General features: G+C 42.2%; 1 protein-coding gene across 5 annotated transcripts; it reads left to right on the top strand.

Moving 5' to 3' along the window:
• Positions 1 to 1,456: 1,456 nt before the first annotated feature.
• On the top strand, positions 1,457 to 19,530 carry UTP6 (UTP6 small subunit processome component). 5 transcript variants are annotated; one of them, XR_010073282.1, is made up of 22 exons: positions 1,457 to 1,611; positions 1,732 to 1,816; positions 2,370 to 2,411; positions 2,499 to 2,591; positions 3,227 to 3,274; positions 4,090 to 4,153; positions 4,710 to 4,828; positions 5,414 to 5,491; positions 5,920 to 6,001; positions 7,207 to 7,288; positions 7,490 to 7,671; positions 8,533 to 8,612; positions 9,308 to 9,385; positions 9,557 to 9,736; positions 10,456 to 10,536; positions 11,338 to 11,447; positions 11,529 to 11,595; positions 11,894 to 11,966; positions 12,534 to 12,748; positions 15,570 to 15,657; positions 16,215 to 16,475; positions 18,510 to 19,530. XR_010073282.1 is itself a non-coding variant. In XM_063352051.1 (19 exons), exons 1-19 carry the CDS (start codon positions 1,520 to 1,522, stop codon positions 12,689 to 12,691), a joined length of 1,794 nt encoding a protein of 597 aa, XP_063208121.1. In that variant the 5' UTR covers positions 1,457 to 1,519; the 3' UTR covers positions 12,692 to 12,839. The 5 variants fall into 5 exon arrangements, 2 of the variants coding, with proteins under 2 accessions (XP_063208121.1, XP_063208122.1); XR_010073284.1 differs by lacking the exon at positions 2,370 to 2,411; XR_010073283.1 differs by lacking the exon at positions 15,570 to 15,657.
• The last annotated feature ends 534 nt before the right edge of the window (positions 19,531 to 20,064 follow it).

Here is a 20,064-nt window from a genome sequence, read left to right as displayed (position 1 = left end):
GAACTCTAGTTCCCGAGAGATTGAAGGCTTTCCTCGCATGTGGGGTGGCTGATCCCTCACCAGCCATCTGTGCTGTGGGAAGTTCCTCCTTCCACAGCAGGGATGGCTCAACTGCGCTGAGGCAGCTGCTGGATTTTGCCAGTTGTATTGTGTATATTGTGAGTATGTAAAGGTGAATTGATAGCACTGTGATGTGCACCACCACAGCTAGTGGCAGGTAGGCGTAGGACATGGGAGCATGCGGGGTGGACACCCTACAGCAGGAGCTGCTCTTCTCCTCACGAGGTAGGGAAGTGTCCCTTTGTGCTAGACGGCTGAGATGCAGAGCTGCCACAGCCACTGAGCTCGGAACTCAGCACTCTGGAGTTCTTGGTTTTGTGACTGGATGGTGCCTCTTCGTTTCCTGGCAGCTTTCCCATTTGATCATGTCTTGGAAAATGGTGTCACCATTTCCTGTCAGAGTGAAAAGTTGCTAAACCTCTCCCACTGAGAATTAGGTTTTTTTCTTTAATTGGTGCCCGATATTGGAAAAAAACCACCACGAATCCAAGTCATAGCAGGTGAAAAAAATTACCACTGTTCTTGATAGTTCTTGTAAAGCGTTTTGTCTTATGTGCGCTTTTAGCAGAAGTTAACTGCTCAGGTTCTCACTCTACTCGGCAACACTTTTTAAGCCATTCTACTATCATAAAAGTGGAAGATCACCCACACCTTTTTTGCACTATTGTATGTGAAGAATGCTGTGCCAGAAGCCCTCTTCCCCTTAGTCTCCTGCCTCTAAATCCTCTGCTTTTCCAGAGAAACGGCTCCTGCTTCGTCCTCTAGGAGGGAGTAATGATCACCACAGGTCGGAAGGTGTGGTTCCAGCTCTTCCAGCTCGGTGATGGCAGTGGCAGCTCAAAGCATAACTAGAAGATACTGCTGTGGGTAACACGTATTTAAAGCCACTCTCAAAAAAATTCTCCTACACCGCCATTTTTTTTACACTTCCCTCGTGTAAGAAACAGAAATTTACCATCACCTGTTTTTATTGTTAATTTTCTCAGAAGAAAGGTGCCGTGTGAGAGGGGCTGAGCCGTTTATCCCATGAGGAATCCCACCAGAAGACGATGTCCTTGTGATGTTCTGGGCTGACGTCCCCTCGCCTCGTTCATGGCTCTGGCTGGGGAAGACACCCTGGGAGAGCACCCGGCGGTCCGGCGGCTCCTGAGCTGTTAGAGCCCATCTCTCCTCCAGGCGCCCTTACCACAGGACTCCCAAAACCCGTTACGTTTGGAGGCGGTTTCCCGTTGGAGCTCGCACTTGGTGGCTTCGCCGCCGGCCTCCCCTGGCCGGCATTTTGCCTTTCGCCGGCGGGGCTGCCAGGGGGCAGCAGAGCGGCGCGGCCCCGCTCCGGAAGGCGGCGGGCGGAGCGTTGCGGCGCGGCCGGAAGGGGTGGTGGGCAGGGCAGGGCAGGGCAGGGCCGGGCCGGGCCGGGCCGGGCGCGGCGCACGCGTGAGAGCTCGGCGCCGCCGCCGCCATGGCGGAGCGCATCGAGCAGCGGCTGGAGGACCGCGTTCCGGAGCTGGAGCAGCTGGAGCGGGTCGGGCTGTTCACGCGGAAGGAGATCAAGTGAGGCGGGAGGTGGCGGCGGCGGCGGTGGCGGTGGCGGCGGCTGGGGGACCGGGTGCCTGGCCAGGGGCGGGCGGCGCGACCGGGGTGGCTCCGCTCGCTGATTTCGCCTTCCCGTAGGGCCGTCCTGAGGAGAGCTTCGGCTTTGGAGTACAAAATACAGCGGAGAGCGCTTCGGAAGGAGGATTTTATTAATTATATTCAGGTAGGCCGTACTGATTAGCAGAGCGTGCTGCCTCACGTTGTAGCGACAGTTCGGTGAGAAGTGACGGGGTTCTGTAGTGACCCGTGGAGGAAACCGGCATCTTCTTAAGGCCTCTCCTCACGTGCCCCGTGGTGTCCACTCCTGAGTGGTTTATCGGCACACCTGGACACAAAGCACGGCCGGGAATTGGTGCCCGAGTTTGGGATGAGAGAGTCTTCTTTCTTGTGGTGTCTTTTTGCTGTAGTTTTTCGTTTAGTTAAGTGTAGTTAGTTTTCTGTGGTGTTAGGAGTTTGGCTTGTGCATTACAATTCTAGGAATATGTAGAGTGCTGACAGTTCAAGTCTGAAACATCATGTGCAATACTACTCAAGCTTGCTTTCAGTCAGGCTTAGAAATGTAGTCATCTGGACAAACAATTGCTGCTTATGTTTTTCTGGATGTAATTTTTATTATCCACCTGATTAGCTAAAAAAACCCACTTGATCAGTATTTTTTTTTCTTTACTGTTATATGTCTCCTCATTTGCTTTTAAATTTTTTTTTCCACATTTCAGTATGAAATTAATTTGCTGGAACTGATCAAGAAAAGAAGAGCAGTAAGTCTGTCAATTATTTAGAGTGCAGAATACTTTATGCCAAATTTTTTGTTACAGTAAAGTTAATAGTTTTTGTTTTTCTCCTAGCGCACTGGATATTCGTTTAAGAAGGATGAAATTGAGATCTCTATCCTGCATAGAATCCATAGCCTCTTCAACCGTGCTATAGGAAAATGGAAAGTAAGTTTGTTTATTTGTACTGATAAGTTGAAAATTGCCCTCTTGCTATGTAAAATTTATCTAGGTATCACTGCTACGAAATATTGGCAATAATGTGGAAGAATGTAATAGAAAAACTAAGTGAATGTTTGTTCTTGCATTTAGCAGTAGCCTAGAAATAGATCGTTCATGTCAGATAGATGTTTTTTGTATACAAACAATATTCTGTCCTTTCTGAGTCATTAGTCCTCAACAGTCTTGAAACAAGTATTGCCATGTGAGTTTGGTCTTTAGGCTTGCAAGGACTAGAAACCGAATGAAAAGAACTTTCAGATGCTTTAGGAAAAGAGCGTCTTGATAAATTTAATGGTAAAACCTAAATGAGGTGCCTGAGGAACTGTTAGAGTGAGCTCTCTGAGTTCAGTGTAACACAGATTTGATTGGAGAGTCTGTGAAGGGTGTGTCTTGAGATGGGAGCGTTGTTTTTTTTCGTGTGTCTCACAAGAATTTAAGGGGGGGTGGAATCTGAGATTCAAAAGCCCTTCTCTTGGCGTGCAAAGTTATTGTACTGAGGGTGTACTGTTTGCTTGTCAATGTGCAAGTGATTTTTGTGCTTGCCTTGTTGTAAGGTTGATTCTCCCTTGCATTTCCAATAGGAAGATGTCCAGCTTTGGCTTTCACATGTTGCATTTTGCAAGCAGTGGGTGAGTTTTCAAAATGTTAATCTTTCCTGAGTTGAGATACTGGATTGGTGTTTAATCAGGCACCTGGTACTTGAATTACAAGACAGGGGCACAAACTTCCCTGCCACATGCTGTATTACTGAAATAATTTTTATAGCATTGGTGGAACTTCCTGAGATTTTCACTGATGTGGGTAAGTGCAGAATTTGCCTTAGAATGAATTAGTATAAAATTTGGTGCTTGCACATGGCAAAGGTGAGACTGATTGCATTGATTATATGAAGTACCATTTGGTTTGTGAGAATCATAATATTGGTTATACCTTCTCTGGAATGAATGGATCACCTGTCTGTGAACTGAGATTTTGTTCCAAACATTTCTTATAGTGACTATGCCGAAAAGTGTAATTCTGGCAACTCTGTACTTTGTAAACTTACCTGTGCAAGGCTTCACATTATTATTAACATTCAGTTGTTGTCGTCGCTGCTGTACTGAAGAAGGTGATCTTGTCTTAGTAGTGCAAGTGGCAAAAGGAAAATGCAGTTTTTACCTCAGAATGGTCAGTGAGACTATGGGTTTGTGACTTAGGCCAGATTTGCGTTAGCTGCATACTGCAGAAAGGTTTGAGTTAACTATGCTAATCTAGGCTGGTAACATTTGAAAGTTGGACAATATTGAACAAACATGAGAAACTTTCTACTGAAGATAAAATAGCAGAGAAGTGTCTTTTCCAGTACAATTGCATTGCAACTTGTAACCCTTCACAATGAAACTTTGGTGCTGGTGGTTCAATTTGGTACTAGAATGGGTAAAACAAAACTTTTTTTCTTTTACAGAACGCAAAACATCAGCTTAGTAGGGTGTTTTCTTCCATGTTGGCCATTCATCCCAATAAACCAGGTAAATAAAACAATGGCGAATGCTGCATAAATGACTCAGTATAGATTGTATAGAGTTGGTTTAAGTTCTTATAGATCTCAGTTCAAGCTATTGGGGTAAAAGTTCTTACTCTTTTCTTTGCCTTGTGGCTACTTCGGAGAGAAGGGCTCTGTCAGGGATTGTGCTGAGCAATCAAAAGGTGATGTGAAGCAGGAGTCCCCATGGTCTGAATGACCATTTTCCAGGTAGACTGGGGACTAGGTAGATGTTTCAGAGGTAGATGTTGAATACTCATGGCTGCTTTTTGTCTTTTGAAGACACCATTGTAGGTTATTGGATCTGTAGCTATACCAGATGAAACTTCCTGGATCTGCTTAGCTGCTTAGATCTGTCCTTTAACTCGGTTTTACATGGGAAATAATCAGTCTTATTCCATTACTGAGCTCATGGATTGTGTTGGAATGGGTACATGGAACAAAAACAACTTGTGCATCCTGGAGAGTAGCTTCAAAGTGGCTTGTCATCAACAGCCACTTGCTTTGCCTTAAAATAAATTCATTTATATCATCTATTGCAGCACTGTGGATTATGGCAGCAAAATGGGAAATGGAGACACGACTTTCGTCAGAAAATGCGAGGCACTTGTTCCTTCGTGCTTTGCGCTTCCATCCAGAGTGCCCAAAACTTTATCAAGAAGTGAGTTCCTGGTTTTCTTCTACGACCAGTTAATTGATCAATCAGAGCAAATCAGGCCAGCATATTTCTCATATCATTCGGAGAAAACTGGAAAAAACTTGTTTCTCAATCAGTGGGGAAATGTTGTCAAAAAGATTTTAAAAAAGAAAAAGATATTTTATACTCACAGCATTTTTCAGTTGTTTAGCAAATACTGTATTTATGTATGTGAGAGTTTTATACTGTTTGTACATAAATGTGTCATAGTTCCCTTCTAAAGTACTGTAAGCTCTGCTAGGACGTAGTTCTTTGCATGAGATCTGTCATCCCTAACCTTTGCTAGGGAGCATGGTTTTCTTTGAGGGCAAGGTAAGGTTTAAAGAATTACTAAAAAGTGGTAATTTCTACATGTGAAAACTTCTGGAGTAAATATGTAGGGCAGATAGCTATATGCACAAACCTCTAAAAACCAAGTCTCTCATGTAGACGTGTATGGGATATTGGCAAAGTCCTGATTTGTAGCTCCTCAGATAGAGCTTGTGTTACTACGTTTGTGGACTTCGATGTTTTATGATTTATCCCCACATCCTCAATTCTCTCTTGCAGTATTTCAGAATGGAGCTGATGAATGCTGAAAAACAGAGGAAGGAAAAGAAGGAATTTGAACGAGCAAAGATGGACTTGGTACATCAGCTAAAATTACTTAAGTGATGTTGTTTGCTTGCGTATCACACATTTGAATGCATAGTTTCAAGGGATCTGTATTAGCGGTTTGTTTGAGAAAAGCTTAGAGAAAAAAGTTTTTGTTCATGTCCTGTGCCTGCGTTAAGCTTTTGAAGTGTTGGCTGATGCTCAGCTCAAATACTTAAAACATAAATTTTTGTTTACATTTGTAAAGTCTTTTGTTATATCCCTAAGTTTGAAAGTTAATAGTAATTTATGGAAAGGAGTAGTTAAACTTACCATTTCTTATTTCTTTCTAGCTGATGTACGCAAATTGGATAAGATAAAAAACCCTGTTAATATCTTGTGATGTTTTTTTCCATGTTTGCAAAAATGGTGGCTGAGAAAGGAAAGCTGTTTTTACAGTGATGCTATGCTTGATATTCCAGGGGGAATTCAGTTATTCTGAAGAGATTCTCAATGGGGAAATGGCTCGCATAGTCTACAGGGATGCTGCTCAGAAAATTAAAGGTGATTTAACATTTCTTGAATTTACTCAATAAGAAAATTCTCACCTTTATTTAGCTAATGCAGTAGGTAACAAAGATAGACTTAGCTCTCGTGCACACGCTTCAGTAGAACTTAGATAATGACGAATTATAATTTAATAGTGCTGATAGTTCTGATTTCATAGCTGTTCTGCAGGCTGACAGCTCTCTTCTGGTACAACAGCTTTTGGACTGCAGTGGCACAGGTGCTAGGCTTACAGTCTCAAAACTTGTTTGTTTGCTTAAAAAAAACAAAGGGAGAACAGTTCAGAATTACATACCTTTTTTGCTTTGTTGTTTACTGAACGTTAGATTACAACTAATGAGATAGCACTAGTGACAAATAAGTAACAATTCAGACTAATAATAAAACAGGTTAGATGATTTTAAGTTCACCAGGCTTGGTAAAATTCACCGATTTTATGGAGAGAATTGGGTAAAATAACTGCAAAGTAGCAGCAGATCTCTTTGAGAAACGGTAATAGATGGGGATATTTTGGAAGACAATGGACCAAATATAATAATAGCGTTGAAAAGTAGAGGGGGAAAAAGAGCGTTAGAGAAAATGACAAAAAGAGATGGCTTACTTTAAATTCCTGGAGAAATACTGGAATAAATAGGCATACGAATGATTTGTAAGCACCTAAAAATAAGGAGGGGAGTAATGGCTGATAGGGATTTGCAATGCACTAATTATGTCAAGTCATGTCACTTGGTATTCTTGCAGATGTTAGAGTTATAACATCGAAGGCTGTAATTCATTGACGTATACTGTGTGCAGCTTTGGAGAGGTCTGTCCCAAGTGTGGAGCCTTCTGTGTTTCCATGTCAGAGTCAAGTGAAAGAGCAGAGGAGGTGCTTATTAAATTTGCAAGGGGAACCAAGCTGGAAGGATGTGTAAGCATGTCAGGACAGGGCTAGTTTATCACTTTGGATTCTGGAATGTCCTGCTTCTCCGGCCTTTTTTTGTAACTGAAGTTGTGAAGAATATAGCCAGGGAATCAACATCCTAACGTGGCTTATCATATGGGTGGAACACTTAAGATTTATAGAAAAGAAGAGGGTATCTGTCGATGCGCTTAAATGTTACCTGGGTCTGGACAAAAGCTTGCAAAGATACAGATATGCAAAGTGTGCAATGTATGTAATACTCTGCTTGATAGGTTTTTTTCCTCCCCTTGAAATGTAGGTGTTGAATTCCATCTGGCTGTGCTTTCTATTGCAAAGCTCTTTGATTTTACCCAAGATTTGCAAAAAGAAATTCTTGAAAGGTGAGGTGTGGCTTTGTGTTGTGGTTTTGTTGGGTTTTTGTTTGGTTGGGTTTTTTTTCTGGCAATTCTGGAAATGTTTTTGCTCTGGCATTTTGTTACTTAGAAATTAACTACATTGCTATGCTAATGTAACAACCCTTCTAAACAGACTTGCAAAAGAGGAGTGGTGGTTGAGTGGTATTACAGACATGGTGTGTTTAGTTTACAGACCACATTTGCTGATGATCCTCTTACATGGGACTACATGGCCCGTCATGAGCTGGAGCTGGGGTCCCTGCAGTCCACAGAACACACCACAAAACAGACGAAAGTATCTGAAATGACCCAGAGAGAGGAGCGGTGCTCTGCAGTCTTTGAAGAGGCTGTGAAAGCAGTCCCAACAGGTGAAAAGTTCTGCCTGCATTTAAACATCATTTTCTTTTTCTAGTACTTTAGCATTCTGTAGACTGTGAAAGTTTTGAAGTAGGTGTTGTCAGGCGCTGCCATACCTAAGAGAAGGCAAGTAGTTTTTAGATGCTGCCGTTTTGGGATCTATTTTATGTGTTATTTGGGTTATTTTCCAATGAATTTATACTCTCAAAGGAGCTGCTTGACTGAAAGTGCTTTTTGTTGCTTGTTTGCTTTTATTAATGTGACTTAACCAATGAGGAGAATAGAAGCCCACAGATGAATAGAGGCTTGGGAGTTGTAAATAGAGAAAACTTCCTAAATAAAGGAAACCTGTAGAACTGAAGTATATTGGTGGTTAGCTGTGAGTAAGCAATGTTTTTGAGTTGCCAGTGGAGTGGATATCCACCTTCAGCATCTGGCATTGTCCTTAACTCTTAAGGGAGGCTATCAAGGGGCCATCTGTGGAGCGGACTCAAACTTGCTGTTTCTATAGCCTTTGAAGTCAGACAGACAAAGAAAGATTTTGTCAACTGCCCGTGAGTGTCTTTACTTTTGCAGGCCCATTGAAAACTACAGGCAAAGGGTGCAGTGAACATTAATTGTGACAGCGTGTGCTGAAGCCTCAGCTGAACTGAGTGGAATGCTCTTTAGAAAGAGTTACTGGCTGCAGCTTACACCAGGAAGCCATTTTTAAATGTTAATGTTATAAATGTGGGGCCTCTTTTATAATACAACCTGTTAAAACAAAGTTGACATTAACATTTATTGCTTGGATTCTCTATATTCCTTAAAGACAAATATTTGTGCAGTTTTGTGGTTCTATAAAGTGTGATATTATGCCTTTGATTCTACAGAGGACATGTGGAAATACTACATCACTTTTTGCTTAGAGAGATACAACAGGAAAACCAACAGTGAAGAATTAAAACAAAAGGTAAAAGCTTATTAACAAATAAGTAACAAGTAACAAATCATCTCTGTTTTTACTGATTTCTGTAACCCATCAGACAAGAAGCAAATATCTTTTGACGTTTTATCAGAAATACTTATCTGCGGCTATGATTAAAAATCATTTAGCCTCCATTGAGGGGATCACTTTTACTGTTAGGTTGATGTATGGCCTGCCTGAACATGAATTACTTGGGCATAAACCAGCCTTATCAGTAAAGTACAGTCACCTCTGGATGCAAGTTGAGAGTGCAAACTCGTTAATGTTCGCTGACAGTCCTGCAAACCTGTTCTTGTTCAAAGAAAAGGACAAATTAAAACAACTCTTGCAAATAAGTCTGAGCAAACTTTGGTGCTGACACATGGGAACTTAATTATGCATCTGTGCTTGGCTATGACTTGGTGAATTAACTAATCATCCTGTGCAGGTTAATTCCCTTTTAATACAGTAAAAGAACATTGCGATGTTTTTCTTTTCCTCCTTAAAGAAAAGAGTAATTCGGGTGCTCAAATTTCCCCTTTATCTTGGAATTTATGCAGGTACCTAAAGCATTAGATACGTAACTCTTACTGAATTTCAGTGACATGTTGATACACTAATCCACTGGGCTTCTTGTAATGCTGGGATCTGGTATATGCAGGAATAATCCTTGTTTTCTTTTTCTTCTTTGTTGGTTTTAGAGGCTGGAGAGGACACTGAGTGTGTTCAACAAAGCCCATGAGTCCAGTTTGCTGCCAGAAGCTCTCTATAAGCAGTGGGTAAGAGCTGACATAGAAAAATAGATTGTGAGACTGTCCTGCATTGCTTACGTGCCTATCTTTGCCATTTTGAGTACATTGAAAGGCGGGCAATAATGCGTTCAAGGCCTTGCTTTTTAACCAGGTATTACAAATCTCTTGTGGTGATTAGCTGTATCTGCTTGGTTTTAGCTTCAACTATTACTGGAGTCCACCCTCTTCGAGAAGGCTACAGAGGTGGCAGAAACTGCAACGAAGCGCTTCAGCCTGTCAGTGGAAACGTGGCAGATGAGGCTGCAGGTGCTGATTCAACTAAAGAGTGATGATGTGACCCAGTGTTTTGAAGAAGCTATTAAGCACGTGAAATCTAAGGTCTGTGCTAGTTTTATGGACTTGTATGCATTAATCTTAGACAGGAAACCTCTGCTATTTAGTTGAGTGGGTTTTTTTCCTTTACAAGGCATTCAAAGTCCCTAACCATTTTTAAGGTCAAAAATAAGAACTTGACATTTCACACGCACATTGCATTCAGGAGCATTAGGGAATTGCAAATTCACTTAATATTCACCGTTTTAAAGTCTGAATGCTCACAGGTGACATTTTACATACACTTCTAGCAGTCATATGGTATTCTTTGTGTCCTACTCGAAAATGCATTTCCTTTTCTTCACTGACTGATGAATTGTTTGCATGTATGGTATTTCAAGGCTTGAATTAGCTGTGTGCTGTCTTGCTGTTCCATTTCAAACCCTGGACACAAGGAGTGAGGAGAGGAAACAAGGAGGTGATTGTTTCTTTCCTTCTTGTTGTTCTCAGAAGTTACCTTTGTACTGCAGCGTTTGGTGATGCAGAACTTGTGTCTCATCCCTGGCGACATGTCTTGCAGCTGTGCAGCTAAGTAGCATTTATCCTCTAAGCGAGGAAGGAAACAAGTAATTCCAGTGTGCAGTCCAAAGTTGTCTAAGAGCTATGTCTAAAGGACACTTTTTACAGCAGCTATAAATACAGAACCTGGTGGATGTGTCGCTGTCTGTTTCTGTAAGTCAGAGTCACTGTATTCCAATCATGTGATTTATCTGCTTACCTTGTAGGGCACTTTGCCAATATGGACCCTCTGGGTGGAATGGAGTGAAGGCACGAAGAGCAAGGAAGACACAGAAGCTGTCTACCAGGTACTTAGCTAATAGAAATCTACTTTTTATGACAGTGTGTAAACAAACAGGAAGAGCGTGTGCGGATGGAACATGTCACAAATGCTTTATACTCTAGGTCCTTCATGCGTTGATATCAAAGCATTTCAAGTAAAACAATGTTACCAAAAATCAGTTGGACATAGGCTTATAAGCATAAATGCCATCCCCACGCTTCTAAGACGTTTACATATTTGTAAGCACATAGCCACCTCTTTTACTTTGTGGTCTAGAAGTTGCTCTGTTTTCAGATGTCAATCTGAACATGCAGAGGAGAATTTTACAATCTGTGAAAACGTTCAACCTTGTTACAGAAAACTCAAGAACAAAACTGTGACTTTAATCTGACTGTAAATTCCCTAAATAGCTTAGGGCAAAACATTTCCTTTTTGCCTGGTATGTTGGTTGTTCCCCCTTCCCATTTACAACATAAAACACGTATTTCAGGTGGAAGCTTGAATTCAGTTATTTGTAGAGCATTGTGAAACCCTCTGCATGAAGGATGTTAGGGAAATGACAATTGCCAGCTGTATGGAATATTGGACGAGACATGTATTTTAGGTTACAAGTAATATTTTAATTTGAAAAATTTGAACTTTGAAAATTTCAGACATCATGTGGGATGCTTTTGTTCAGAACTTTGTCTCACTTAGGAGATCTGCTTTGTGTCAGATGCCTAATAAGGGAGAAGGTACTGTTTGGTTTGCTCTCCCTTGTTGCCTTTTATTTGTAGCTTATGTGGTGGGTTTGGTTTTTGCTTTGTTTTCCTTTTTAAACTTGCAGAGATCCTTACACGCCACGACTCATGCTGAATCTGTGACTATGAAAGAAAAGTATCTTGACTGGACCTACAGAAATAGTGGTTATAAGAAAGTTAGAAGAGTCTTTACCAGGTGACAAACCTTCAAATGCGATTGTTCTAGGGCATGTGTTAAAAGGCTTTAAGTCTAAAGTTACTTATGTTTTTACTTCAGCCTGTGTGAAAATCGTCCATTTTCACTTGACTTCTTCAGGAAGATGATCCAAATAGAAAAGGAACAAGTAAGTTGTTGAATATCCAATTAGTGCCTTGTATTCGTAAAATACACTTCTAACTTCAGATTTAAAAAGGAAACAGAGGGCTTATGAGTAGCGTCATTAGTTTATGATCGGTTCATATTTGTCTTCTACAGTTGATTCATAGCATGTAATACAAAACCAAGTTCCATGGTAACTAATCTTCGGCAGTGTGCGTGTGCGCGTGTAATTACCATGGCTCTTTTTCTTTGTGAGAACCTAATCAAGCTGCAGATTCACTTCTGTACAAAATAAATAGCCTTTTAATACCTTCCTTTGTTAGGAATCCTGCAAAATGCTTCATCTGAGAGAATACTATGAACGTGCCTTGAGGGAGTTTGGTTCAACAGATTCTGGTAAGGAGATTTTATTTATTTATTTATTCATTCAGTGCTGCCTCTCTTATTTTCATCCATTTCAAAGGTAGCTGTTTGTTCTGCCCTCATGATTGCTGTCATGCAGAGTGGAGCTTATTTCTTCTGTGCCATTAAGTGCATGACACTGCAGCGACCCTTCACTTTCAGTTCAGGGTGGCTGGTCACAGTGGGACGGCTTCAGCAGAACTACTAGCAAATAAGGTTTTGACACTCGCTGGTATAAGAGATGCACATCACTTTTAATTTGGATTTGTGAACACTGTGGAGCTCTATGTGTTATTTTTTTTTATGTATTCAAGATATCTGCAGTATTCCTTTTAAGGAAGTAAGCAGCTGCATTAGTTTTTAAGACATTCCTGTCCTAGCTGGGAATGGAACCCAGGCTTTTGGTCCTCAAGGGGCAGGGGTTTGTAGTTTCACAAAGTAAGTCTCATTGCGTTAACATCAAGGACGCTTGCAAAAAGAGAGTTTCTAGGTTAGGTTTGGTATGTTTGTTAAGTAATATCCAATCAAAATCTAATCAGAACTTCTATTTTTCTTTTAAAGATCTCTGGCTGGATTATATAAAAGAGGAGCTAAGTCATCCCCAAGGCAAACCAGAAAACTGCGGGAGCATTCACTGGCGAGCCATGAAGATGTTGCAGGGAGATCTGGTGGAAGATTTTGTTTCCAAATACACTTTATTGCAAACTGGACACTTATGAAAAAGCTATAAATAGTTGCAACATGACAGTGTGGATTTTTTTGTACTTTGTACAAAGGTAAATATGTGCCCAGATCATATTAAAGTGTACCTTCAATACATTCATGTATTGGTGTAAAGAAAAAAAAAAAGCCATCTGCCCCATTGCAGTTGTTTCTGCTGTTGCTTCTGCCAGGGGCAAGTTAGAGGAGAAAGCAAAGGCGTCTCTGAGTGCGTTCTTCATTGAGACTGGTGAGAGCAAACTCATCCTCCTGCCTAAACATTCAGATGGAATAGTCATAATGCATCAGCTTTCACGCTCTGGAAAGCTAATATTATAGCTCATAAATGCAAAAAAAAAAACCATGGAAACTCTACCTGTGGGCGATCTTCGTATCTTACTAAGTTGAGTAATGAAAAGTGGAACACTGGAGAAACAATTTGTAAAATTATGGTATTTGTTGTTTCCTAGCTTTGAAGTCATCTGTAATCCTCTTTTCAAAACCAATCTCTGCAACCACGTTGCATTAGCATTTGTGTCCTAAGCTGTAATTCTGAGAGTGACTATGAAAAGTAGAGGGGAGCTGAGATCTGTTACAAATGCCCCTGATGTGACAGCAGAAAGTTCTGATCTACGCCTAAACTTCCTGTCCACAATGCCTGAAAAATGGGTAATGTTTATTTGAGACAGTGCTTTTCTTGGCTGTTTGCAGAGCCACGGTTTTCCATTGCAAACCCATTAAATCAGCATAAACGCTCTCCTCGGACCAATCAAGCATGCATAGGGGAAGTACAAGACCATGCAGCAATAGTTCCTTTATCTAATTTTCCAGTGAGTGAATGATGACTTAAAGAAATATTTCTCTGTATTGTCATTAAGATTTTTGACACAAGGAGAAAAACTGCAGCTCCTCTCAAGCAATGAATTCCAGTAACTTTTGACTAGCTGAAAACAAGGTTTGGAGCAACAGCCTGCTAAACTTGCTCCTTCTGTGGCATCTGAACTATGTCCTGCTTTTAGCCAGGCCATCTTCTGTCTCCCCACTAGTTCTCTGCTGTCTTGTGTCTGGCATCGCCCTTCACCCCAGTAACCGTTCCTCATATCCTGTCTGCCCTTCATTGTGTTACTCACTCCCTGGAATCCCTTGTCTTGCTTCTTCAGTTACACAACAAAAAGCGTCAAGTACGGGTTTTGGGGATCTTTTTTTTAAGTCCAGCAAAGTTTATAACCCCACCATTTCAGAAAGTTGGGCTCTTTTTCATTACGTGTTCTGGTTCCTTACAGAGCTTTGCCCCTCACCTCACCACCTGCAGCCCCTGAGAGTGATACACGTTTCCCAAGAGCAGGTTTGGTCGATAGAGCAGCTGCCAGGTCTGCTCATTCCCACTGCTCCCCACCCCTCGACACCTTCTCTGGGCCTGCTTCTAGCACGAGGCCTAACGGACGGTGGTACCTTTTGGCAAGACTAAAAAGCCAGAGAGCCTGGGGCGGCATTGATGTTTTATTTACAACTTTATGAGCGTAAAGGTGTTTTCTTGCAGCTCTTATGTTTGTATTTCTCCACGTTTTTTCTCCAAGTTGTTTTAATTGCTTGTGTCCTGATTCTGATGGGGCTAAACCACGATAGCTTGTTTCTGCCCTTATGTCAGAACGTTTTCCTCTCCCTCTGGAGACAACTTCCAGTAGCCATGACAGAAGTTCTGCATTCGACAAGTGCCAATGGCGCCAGTCCCTGCGGGCGGTGAGGCGGGTGGAGGTCGCAGCGCTGTCCGCCCGAGGCCGAGGCGGGAGAAGCCGCCGCTCGCCCAGCGGCTGGTGGATCCTCGGGCAGGGGCTGCCGGGGCACAGCCATTACGGTCAGCGGGTTCGGCAGCAGCCGCCCTTCCCAGGAGACCGTCCGCCTGACGGTGCCCGCGGCTGCCTCGGGCGCAGGCGCCGCTGCCGGCGCCGGCCGGGCCGGGCGCTGAGGGGACGCTCGGCTCCGGCAAAGCGGAAAGACGGGCGGCGACGGACGGACGAACGTCTTCTCGCGCCCGGCCCCGCAGCTGCGCGCCCGGACGCTCCCTCAGCGCCGGCCGGCGTGGCGCGGCTGGTGGCACCGCCGCCTCGGCAGGTGTGGTGGGCTCCTGCGGGGCGGGGGGCGGGCGGCAGGGCCCGCCAGTGCGGGGTCGGCCGAAGTACGCGGCGCTGTGCCCTTGTCCGCTAGCCGCGACCCCCTCAGGCTGCCTCCCGCGGCCTTGGGCCTGCCGGGCTCGGCTCTGCGAGCTCCTGGGAGCCTGGCTGCCCGCTCCCACCGCCCTGGGCAGGGGCTGTGCCTTCAGCGAATTCATCTTTGTTGTGGCGTAAGTGGTGGGGATAACTCGCCCTTCCGTTCCTCACTCTCTGGGGGTCATGAAGCCAGTTGAGGTGTTGCCTTCAGCTGTGCATCTGCCATCTTTCCCCAGCTCCTCAGGGCTGCTGGAGGGCCTGGCCCTCTTCTGTCCCCTTGCCTCCCCCCGAGGTGGTTGGTTCATAGTTATTGGTGCTTGTACTTCTTCCACGCTCTGCAACTTTCACAGTCTGCTGCTGTTCCCAAACAGGTGCATTTTAGGTCAGTTTTGGGACCTGTTTCCAAAATGGCATGAGGAGGATTAGGTCTGTGGCGGAGGAGACTGGCTGTTCTGTGTTGGCTGCCGCCAGAGGTGACTGATGGCGGCAGCAGGATGAGCCATCCCTCATCAGATTTGCTTTCTGAAGTGAAAGCCTGTCTGGTTTAAAACCTCTGATTCATCAAGGGAACAAACAAACAAACAGGTTAGGCTCAAGGGCTCAGAAACACCCAAATGCAGTAGAAGTTGTAGGAGCCTCATTGGAAGAATCAATGAAAGGCGCTACTGGATTCTTTAAAACTGTCTTGTAGGTAATGGCTGCTGCCATTGAGTCTGTAGGCTTTGAGGAGGAACAGCTTTCTGATAAGAGAGAAACGATGATCTGGAAGCCCAGAAAAGGTAAGCCTAAACTATTAGGGCAAAACCAAAGCAGATAGTAGTGAAACTTACACTCTGCTTGAGGAAATATACTTAAAATTCTTTGGTGATGCATGGGAAGTGTTTCTTGAGTTACTGCACTGAATTATTTCCATGTAGATATTTATGTGTGCCTACATGCAAGAGTAATTAATCATTACTACCAAACTATTTATTTATTTATTTTGTAAACTAGAGCTGTGGTTTTTCAACGTACCTGTTTTTTAAAATACCAACAGGTGAATGTGGTGAAACAAGACTGCTGGTCCTATGCCCTAGTTTAAAGAGTTTATTTTACAACAAGAGTCTGTGGAAAATCCTGACTTGGACTAGTGGTGTGATGCAAGCCTATGTTCTGTGTTCCCAAGCATCTGAAGCAGCACTGTAGTGATACTAATATGTAAGGAACCACAAACGTTATAATTAGATAGTAGTCACAAAGTGCATTCATATACCTGGCTGAATTATTGCACGCTAAGAATTTAATTGTTCCTGTTTAATTCCTAAGTATCTCTGTTGGCTTTTTCTATTGTTTTTAGAACGTTTGCTGAAGAATATACCAACTGTTCTTGATAGTGAGTCTGAAGAAAGTGAATTCTCTGATACCTCTCACAATGAAAATGATGTCAGTGGCTCTCCTGTCGACTGTGTTCATACACATTCTGACCTGGAAGACTTAGATGGTGAAGTCTCCAGTATGTCTGAGGCTGTAACTTTTCCAGAGCTGCAGACTGCTTCGCTGTACGAAGCAGAGGAGGACTGGGATAAAGAATTGGAGAACTCTGAATGTAATCCTTATGGTAAGTACAAATTTACTTGTGCTTCATTTGAGTTTTGGTTAGTATGTGATTGGAGGTAGGTGCTTTGCAGGAGAATGTGTTTGAATAACTCCGCATTCTATTTTGGGAAGCAGTTTTTTTGTTCTTGTTGACCTCATGGTCAAAATGCATAATTCTGTTGTCAAATATGGGATTTAAAGGCAGTGTTACAAAGTTCACATGAAACTCTTGCTTGAGCAATTGAATTCTTAGGGAGTGGAACGGTAAAGAGAAGAATTGTATGTGTGTATTGAGTTTCTCTGGAGAAGCTAGGTCTCAGTAATATATCTTTGTTATTCTGAAGCAGAAGAGGAAGGCACATGGAGTGCAGGAATATAACTTTTTTGTGTAAAAGGAGGTCTTCCTTTCCCCCAAGAAAATTAATTGAGACTGTAATGTCCCTCTAGAGCGTGGAGTTATTTGGAGGGGAGCAGTACAAGCACTCAGTCTCTGAGTACTGGCTTGTTGTTGCTTTTGTTTTGTTGGTTTTTTTTTTGTTGTTGTTGTAGGATTTTTTTGGGTCTTTGAGTTTTTTTAAGCTTGATCCTCGTAAATGGTTGTGCATGTGATCAGTCCCATGGACAAAGGTGGCGATGGATAGAAGCAGATTCATCCACGTTTTTAGAATTGTATTAACCCTCCAGTTTGTAAACTGTTTTGTGGTGACTCATGTTGAACTGAGAGTCTCAATCTTCATTTGTCAAACTGTACATTGGGATAGAACAAGTAGATGGAGGTTAGCCAGCAGTGGTGACCTGCTGTGTCTTTGCTGAAGCAGAGTAGTACCATTTCCATTTTCTTCTCATTAATGCATATCTTCTGTAATTAATACAAACACATCTTTCTTTCCTTAGAAAATATAAATTATCTGTTAATTTTAATTCCATAAATGGCTGTTGTATTCAAGTTCCGTTGTTTGATAACAGAAGGAAGTGGGAAAGTTTTTGCAGCCTTCCTATAAAGTCATTCTGATTTTAAAATGGAAACACAGTAGTGGTTTTTCACACTGAGTAATCTGAGAAAAAGACCGTTTCCTTTTTGGATGTTTCTATCTCTTCCATCCTTCCTTCCCTTTTAATCTCTCATTTGCTCAAGTTTATGGAATGTTTTGATTTTTTTTATTTTTTTTTTTTTACTGGAACTGTCACAAGTTCTTTTGCTTTATTTAACTAACTCATCCCTACCTGTAGCTTACACTCTTCAAATCCTCACAAATTAAGGAAGCTGTGATTATGGGGTTCAGGTGCTTGTGAAGGATACCGAGTCTGAGTTGTTAACTGCTACAAATAAAAAATGTGCTTGGTCATCATTTCATGGCTTTTTTTAAAACTTTTTAAAAATGCTTGCTTTAATGGTCTGTTTGTCAGTGCTACTGAAAGGCTGATATTGTGTTGGGTTTTCTGCTGCCCAATACTCTGGGCTTTTCATTTGCTCAGTCCTTTCAGTGCCTGCTGGCTACGAATCTTTTGCTTCTGTTAAAGGACTTTGCCCTATTTTTGTGCTAGGTTGGTTAAATAACAGACTTATTAGGCTTAATTCTAGCCTTGTGTAAATGTTGTTCAGAGCTCGCTTTTACCAGACCCCACCCTTCCATTCTGTCCAGTGACCCAGTTCTTAAAGGGTTTGGAGGGCCCCTTATTGGGATGTGGTTATGGAGAGAGCAGGAAGGGGGAGGAGAAATAAAAGTAATGGTTTCATGAGCCTTTTATGCCTGGAGAAAATGTAGAACTACATGTATTGTAAGAGCTGCTGTTGGATATTCTGAATCCAGGTACATCATTGAGCTTTTTGGTAAACTGTTTTGTCTCTGTGGCAAGAACCTTCCTTAAAATGAAGATGTTGCCAAACTCAGCTTTCTTTTTCCTTTGTTTGTAGGTCTAATTCATGAGTGCTGGCAGATCAAATTGAAATACCTAACTGGAAGATGTGGTAGACCTGCAAAACAATCTGCTATACTATACCACTAGTTTTCTAAGCATCTCTCATGATTTAAATCTTTTCTTTGATCTTCTTTAGATGCTGGCGATCTCCACTGTGGAAGCTTTCAGGAGAATAATCTTTTGGCCTCATACTCATGGCGAGAGGATTCGTTTTACAACCCAAGCTGTCACCATGCAGCTTGCTTTGCTTTTACGTCACCAGTTAGAATGACTGAGACTGGTCAGTTTGATGATGCTGATGAGTGAGGTTGACCCTGGTCAGAACTAAGTTTGGCTTCTGAGTTGGATTATGTCCTTCACCGATTGAGTCATGTCAAGTCCTTTGGCTTGCTTGCAGAGTTCTGTGTAAGGCCAGAAATGCTACACCATCTCCGAAGTTTTGCTTAGACTGCTTCTGAGCTGTTTATAAATTGACCATGCTGAACCTCTGGAAACAAGAATGCAGGTGCTAGCTGTAAGGAGTCAATACATTTCTGGACTTTTTGTTTCTATTATATAGATCTATGTTGTTGCTAACGAATTGCTTGAGAGGAAGTATTTAATTTCTAAACTTCAGCTTGTTTGCCAAGCTTTGCCAGTTTTGACATGCTGATCCATGTGTGTCTATGTAACTTGTGGTTTTCTTTCCTTTTAATTTGATGCTTCAAATTGGTTCACATAGCTTCAAAAACTGTTCTTCCTTCCAGCTTCTCTGTTGTATTTCTGTGTTGCAGTTTGTGATTCCATATCTAATTCTGGTGTTTAACAAAATCAGCCATGACAAATACAGACTGAGTTGTTTTGTTTTTATTTTATGTATTTCAGTATAAAGGGGTTACAAATACGTGATATACATTTTGCAAATACACACGTGGACATACAGTAGGGCCCGCTGCATCCAGTAGCAATGCTGAATGCTTAAGACTGCCTCCCGGCAGAGGTTCCTCCACATCAGACTTTCATGTGTTCGGGCATATTGTCCTACAGTCTCACGGTTGTCTTTGTAACGTTCTCATGTGATATCAGATGTGTGATCATGAAGAAAATATCTGTGCTTACACAGTGTCTTGCAGTGTATAATCTCTGTGTCCTGCAAACATGGGAATTAAGGTTCCTGATACCGCTGATACATTTGGGTTTTTGTTATTTATGTTGTGGCAAATGAGGAGATGAGAACACAAAATAGCTCCATAAAGCCTCTAAGAGAATAGCTGGAACTAGAACCATATCCTTCTTGCCTTTGCTTTGGAGTTAGAGGAAATGTTCTCAAATGAAGCGTATAAGTGGATTGAATGGCTGATCACTTGAGTAACAATCTTCTGCTAATGCTCATGTTTCATAATCTCTTATCTCTCAAGAGATTTTGATGGCTTTGTGTTTTAACACTGATGGATGCTGGAGCACAGGACCGATGTTTGTTTATTCTCAGACGAGGAGTTAACAGTTACTACTGGAAGACTTTTCTTAAATTTTTTTTTTAATAAATCATCCAATGTAGGAGACTGAAATAATTTATGCATCAGTTTGGAAGGAGGAGGTGAATGACACAGTGATATTTGCTTAATCTTTTCCTTGAGAGCAGAGGAGGACGAGAGCTTGGAAGAGTCTTTTCTTCTGGTACCTTGCAGTTCCTGGTTACCTCTTAGTACCTA

The sequence above is a fragment of the Chroicocephalus ridibundus genome, chromosome 14 (assembly GCF_963924245.1).
Source record: "Chroicocephalus ridibundus chromosome 14, bChrRid1.1, whole genome shotgun sequence".
Lineage (NCBI taxonomy): Eukaryota > Metazoa > Chordata > Aves > Charadriiformes > Laridae > Chroicocephalus > Chroicocephalus ridibundus.
Note: the sequence above shows the minus strand (reverse complement) of the source record. Positions and strands in the feature narration are given on the sequence as shown.